The sequence below is a fragment of the Colobus angolensis genome, unplaced genomic scaffold (genome assembly GCF_000951035.1).
Source record: "Colobus angolensis palliatus isolate OR3802 unplaced genomic scaffold, Cang.pa_1.0 Scaffold79, whole genome shotgun sequence".
NCBI classification, from domain to species: Eukaryota; Metazoa; Chordata; class Mammalia; order Primates; family Cercopithecidae; genus Colobus; species Colobus angolensis.
The window spans coordinates 114,464-121,047 of NW_012121709.1; the positions used below are offsets into that span (position 1 = coordinate 114,464).

General features: G+C 42.0%; 1 protein-coding gene across 1 annotated transcript in view; it reads right to left on the reverse strand.

The window, feature by feature from the left end:
- Window positions 1-6,584, reverse strand: part of NAA25 (N(alpha)-acetyltransferase 25, NatB auxiliary subunit) — a 92,400-nt gene that overhangs the window by 40,148 nt on the left and 45,668 nt on the right. Inside the window, exons 8-9 of the mRNA XM_011928727.1 lie at window positions 5,769-5,858; window positions 1,931-2,100 (exon numbers count right to left, since the gene is read on the reverse strand). Coding sequence (XP_011784117.1) covers window positions 1,931-2,100; window positions 5,769-5,858 — 260 coding nt within the window. The remainder of the gene's footprint in view (window positions 1-1,930; window positions 2,101-5,768; window positions 5,859-6,584) is intronic.

Consider the following 6,584-nt stretch of genomic DNA (forward strand, 5'->3'; position numbering starts at 1 on the left):
AAACTGTAAGCTAGGCCAGGTTGCTAGGCAGTTGCTCATGCCTGTAATCCCAGCACTTTGGGAGGCCAAGGTGGGGAGATCACTTGAGGCCAGGAGTTTGAGACCAGCCTGGGCAACATGGCAAAACCCCATCTCTACTGAAAATACAAAAATTAGCCAGATGTGATGGTGCTTGCCTGTAGTTCCAGCTACTTGGGAGGCTGAGGCAGGAGAATCACTTGAACTCAGGAGGCAGAGGTTGCAGTGAGTGGAGACTGCACCACTACACTCCAACCTGGGCAACAAAGGGAGACACTGTCTCAAAAAAAAAAATTATAAAATAAAAACCCATAAGCAAACTCATAGTATGAGCAAAGAATCACTGCTTTCCTTTAGGGACGTGGTAATTTTTCCAGCAAAATTGTGAACTAGTACAATGACGACATCCTTTACTTATTGAGCAATAAGATCATAAAGAATCATTTTATAAAAAGATCTAAGGGCTTCATCAAATTTCCTGAAGGATTCTCTCAATGCTGTACTATCCACATCATTCTTTTCCGCTATCTTGTCATTATCCAAGTAAATTTTCTCTTCAGTTACAAATTGCTAATTCCACCAAATATTCTTTTGTCAATAGTTTTTTGAGTGCTTCGAGCAGATTTTCAAGAAATCTTTCATCCACTTCACGAAACTTTTCCAAAACTGGCAATGTTACTTTGAAATTGATTTTGACTTTATTGTTTTTGAGGGTTTTTAATTTTCTTTTTTGTTTTAAGACAGAGTCTCGCTGTGTCACCCAGGCTGAAGTTGGAGTGCAGTGGCATGATCTTGGCTAACTGCAACCTCCATCTCTTGGTTCAAGCAATTCTCGTGTCTCAACCTCCCAAGTAGCTGGGACACAGGCACATGCCAACACGCCCAGATAACTTTTTGGTTTTTTGTTTGTTTTTTGAGGCGGACTCTCACTGTCACCCAGGCTGGAGCGCAGCAGCACGATCTCAGCTCACAACCTCCACCTCCCAGGTTCAAGCAATTCTCCTGCCTCAGCCTCCCAAGTAGCTGTAACTACACGCGTGTGCCACCACGCCTGGCTAATTTTTGTATTTTTAGTACAGACAGTGTTTCACCAAGTTGGCCACGCTGATCTTGAACACCTGACCTCAGGTGATCCACTCGCCTCAGCCTCCCAAAGTCCTGGGATTACAGGCATGAGCCACCGCACCCAGCCAATTTTTTGTATTTTTAGCAGAAACAGGGTTACAGCCATGTTGCCCAGGCTGGTCTCGAACTCCTGAGCTCAAGTGTTCCGCCCACCTTGGCCTCCCAATGTGCTAGGATTACAGGTGTGAGCCACTGCACCCAGCCAGGTTTTTTCATTTTTTAATTTTTGTAACTAAATTTTTGAGACAGTTTCTGGCTGTGTCACCCAGGCTGGAGTGAAGGCACAATCTCAGATCACTATAACCTCTGCCTCCTGGGCTCAAGAGATTCTCCTGCCTCAGCCTCCTGAATAGCTAGGACTACAGATGTGCGCCACTATGCCCAACTAATTTTTTTGCATTTTTTGTAGACGGGGTTTCACTATGTTGCCCCAGCTGATCTCCAACTCCTGAGCTCAAGCAATCCACCCACAACAGCCTCTCAAAGTGCTGGGATTATAGGCGTGAGCCACCACAACCAGCTGATTTTGACTTTATCGTTGGGTCAGCAACAGAATGCCTGACAAAGACTCTGATGGAACAGGCAGATAAGTTAATGTTAAGCCAAGATGAATATATGATAAAGGACTAATTTTATAAGCGATCCATTCATTAGCAGATATTTTCAGGTTATGAAGACATCTGCTTCCCAAACATGATTCTATCCAGTGTAGATCTCAAATAACGAATATAGCACTTGGGTATTAAGGGCATTCTCCAGGCTTCCCAGATATCATATGGTTTCTTACCCAGTTTGTACTCATCGTTACAACCTTGACTTCGTAAACGCCTAATCAGCTCCAATTTAGCTAGATGTGGTCCTCGGAGATGGCGAGAACTTTTAGATTCTTCCGTTATCCGATCTTCTATAAACTTCACAGCTTCTTCTGCAGAATAATGTACTTCTCCTTCTAAAGAGCTGAGGAGAAGCATGTGAAAAAGGTATTTTATTGCCTCTATCATCCTTCCCAAAGCTTAAAGTCAAGCCAAACTCATTTAAAAAAAAAAAAAACGACTTTGATAATTATAAAATAATAGAAAAAGGAATAAAAGAGAACTATGAACATATTCTAACAGATAACATGTTATAAGATTACTTTCAATTTTGGCATTTGATTACTGCGGCATAACTTAACCTTTTTTTAAAAAGAATGAATAATTTTGTCTATATGAAATATTGCCTGGCCGGGAGTGGTGGCTCACACCTGTAATCCCAGCACTTTGGGAGCCCAAGGTGGGCAGATCACTTGAGGTCAGGAGTTCGAGACCAGCCTGGCCAACATGGTGAAACCCCATCTCTACTAAAAGTACAAAAAATTAGCCGGGCGTGGTGGCATGCACCTGTAGTCCTAGCTACTCAGAAGGGTGAGGCAGGAGAATCACTTGAGCCCAGAAGGTGGAGGTTGCAGTGAGCCAAGATCATGCCACTGCACTCCATCCTGGGCAACAGAGCGAGACTCTGTCTCAAAAAAAAAAAAAAAACTAGAATCATTTGATTGTTTAGCTAAAACCCCAAAGCAAAGGAAACAAAGATTACAACATACCCAGGGTGAGCCACTTCAGGGTAACTGAACTCACTGGCTCACTCTTAGGGGCTAGTCAGACTTTAAAAAGATTTGGTTCATAATTCATTAGGACAACAATTCTCAGCTTGACTTGGACAGTTTGTAATCTTCTGACAAACATACTTGCTGAGTGGCAGGATATTTACCTACTGAAGTCATCCTACAGTCAAAAAGTGGCAGCAAAATTACCCCTCTCAAGTAAAATTTACATAGACTAGGACTATAAACTCAATGTAACAGCTTTAAATCCTTATTCTCACAGAATAGTGACTAGAGTTTATCACTGCTAGCATTCTAGTAAGGGTCATCTGAATAGATGATTCTAACTATGTGGGATCACATGAGACGACCTAAGATTCTCAAACATACCAATGAAGTAGAGCTGTACAGAAAAGGTTACTGGCACTAGATTCATGGTAGCAAACCTTTATGAATCTCAGCTAAAAGCAGCAAGTGTTCCTCTAATGCAGCCCCACCATTTGATGCTTCAACTAGCAAGACAATAAGCACTGTAAGACAAGATCAGTTATTCCTTATCTTAGGGCTTAGCACACAATATGCTCGACACTTACTGAATGAATCCCTCCCACATGGTTTATCTACATTCCGCTTCAATCTCTCCAGTCACATGAAGCTCCCACACAGTATTCGAGAGAATTCTCACTACTGAGAAAGATCTTTTTCTCAGTGAGCCAAATTCTGAGCTCTCTGTAGAACTTCTTGCTGGTCCCTGGTCTCCTCCCTCTTCTAAATACAGCTTTTCAAATAAGTGAACGGCAGTATCACGCTGTCCTTGACAGACCAAACCTCTCCTCCACTCAACCATTTTTTCCCTCTTATATGCTTTTAAATCCTCCTATAACCCATAACTCTCCTTTCTGAATGTGTTACAATTTATCCAGAAACTTCCAGGCTTGGCCTGAGCCCTACAACCACAGCAACTCAAACAGAGCTTTACTAAACCAATGTGAATGGCAGCAGTCATTTCAGAACCCGAGACCACTGGTTACTTATCAGTTGGGGAATGCACTGCTCTATCTGCCCCAAATGTGTAACCCCAGGTCTGCCAAAGTATTGAACCTTCATGGACTACAAATGTGGTCACTAAAAAAATACTCTAATTATATCCACTGTGCTTCCAGCGCACTTGATTCATTCCACATGGGGACAACAGAAAGTTTTCTGGGAGAACTGATGGTGGCAGCCCTGTCACAGAAAGACTTCCAATCTTCCCAGCCTGGCCAACATGGTGAAACCCCATCTCTAACAAAAATACAAAAATCATCCAGGCGTGGTAGCACACCAGTAATCCCAGCTACTTGGAAGGCTGAGGCAGGAGAATCCCTTGAACCAGGAGGCAGAGGTTGCAGTGAGCAGAGATCGTGCCACAACACTCCACCCTGGGCGACAGAGTGAGAGCAAGAATCCGTCTCAAAAAAAAAAGAAAGAAACAAACAAACAAACAAAGAAGAAGACATTAAAAGGAGAGCCCACTAGACTTCAAAATGCAAACTTTGTGCTGCAGAATTTCATGAAGATGATGAATACATTTGAAACCACATATCCGACAAAGAACTTGTATCTAGGATATATAAAGAACTCTGCAAACTCAACAGTAGGGAACACTTGTTCTATTTTATAGAATAAAGTGTTGCCCAATTCTCAAAAGTTAAAAAAAAAAAGGCCGGGCACGGTGGCTCACGCCTGTAATCCCAGCACTTTGGGAGGCCGAGGCGGGCGGATCACGAGGTCAGGAGTTCAAGACGAGCCTGGCCAGCATGGTGAAACCAGTCTCTACTAAAAGTACAAAAAAAATTAGCCGGGTGTGGTGGGGAGCGCCTGTAGACTCAGCTACTTGGGAGGCTGAGGCAGGAGAATTGTTTGAACCTGGCAGGCAGAGGTTGCAGTGAGCCGAGATTGCACCACTGCACTCCAGCCTGGGCAACAGAGAGAGACTCTGTCTCAAAAAAAAAAAGAATGAAAGCTGAGAAAAATTACGTAATGTAGTTAATATTATGAAGCAAGTATCAGCTCATAACTGTCATCTTGAATCTTACTTCTGTATTGATTTTTTAAAAGATGTCATTTATTAATTTACCTCTAGATGCCTACAAAAAGGAAAAAAAAATTTTATTGTAGTACTGCCTACAATAGCCAATAACAAAAGGACAAAGGAAAAAAAAAGAGATCTTCAAAAATCCAAGTATCATCAATAGGGAAAAGGCTAAATGAATTACGGTACATCTGGAGTACTCCTAAGCTGCTGGGGAAAAAAAAAAAATGAAAGAGATCTACATGTACCAGAAATGAAAGATGTTCAAGAAATATTTTAAGGCAGAAAATAACAGGTTGCAAATCATGTCTAATACAATCCCATTTTTATATTAAATATAAGGATAATTAAGCTGGGCGCAACGGCTCACGCCTGTAATCCCAGCAGTTTGGGAGGCTGAGATGCTGTGGTGGGTGGATCACCTGAGGTCAGGAGTTCAAGACCATCCTGGCCAACACAGTGAAACCCCATCTCTACCAAAAATACAAAAATTCGCTGGGCATGGCGGCGGGCACCTGTAGTCCCAGCGATTCAGGAGGCTGCGGCAGGAGAATTGCTTGAATCTGGGAGGCGGAGGTTGCAGTGAGCCAAGATCATGCCATTGCACTCCAGCCTGGGTGATAAGAGCCAATCTCCATCTCAAAAAAAAAAAAGAGAGAAAAAGAAAAAGAATAATTATCTTAGCATAAACATGAAAATAAATCTGGCAGAAAGGCACCAAACCGTTAAAAAGAGTTATTTCTGGAATGGTAGGATAAGAGGAAATTAGCACACCACATATTTCGGCACTAACGTGATTTTTAGAATGAACTTGTGTATTTTATACTTTAAAAAATAGAGAAAATCTCTTACTTTGAAAGGAATACTTTATTGAGACAGAAAAAGAGAATTCAATTGGCTTATAATGAAATCCTTTCACTGCACTGTGTTAAAAAGCGCCATTGTAATTCAGGAAAGAAGACAACTTACTGTTCACCTTCAGCAGGAGGAGTCCAGGCCTCTTCAATCAGTCGAAAGACGGAATCGAAATAAGTCAGATAGAACTGCCAGTCATCTGAGCTAAAATCAGATTGAATGATGCACACAGGATTAAACTCAAGTTGTGACAGATCTGCTTTAGGAACCACGATATTCAATTTATTTTGTAAGTTATATTTTAGTATGTATAGGTTGGCTCACCCCCACCCACTCCATGTTTCCTTTGCAACTCTAAAAGGCATTCCAGAGGCATTTTCAAAGTAATACTACTTTGTATTTGTAAAGACTAGTAAGCTACTCTTTCCCTCAATAAAATGACCAGGTCTAGAAAACTAGTATTCGTAACAGAAAAGTCCCCACAAATAAGCACTTCCAAAATCGAGGGAAGGGGAGAGAAGCGCTGTAGCAAAGAATGAAGGCTCTCTCTTTCAGGGGAATATTGAATTTGAGAAATTAATGATTTTCAGTGTTCATTCTTAAACCTTAACTAGAATTCAGCACCATGGTCACAAGTATCTTTTTTTTTTTTTTTTTTTTTTTTTTTTGACAGAGTCTCGCTCTGCCGCCCAGGCTGGAGTGCAGTGGTGTGATCTACGCTCACTGCAAGCTCCGACTCCCGGGTGGGTTCACGCCATTCTCCTGCCTCAGCCTCCTGAATAGCTAGGACTACAGATGTGCGCCACTATGCCCAACTAATTTTTTTGTATTTTTTGTAGACGGGGTTTCACTATGTTGCCCCAGCTGATCTCCAACTCCTGAGCTCAAGCAATCCACCCACAACAGCCTCTCAAAGTGCTGGGATTATAG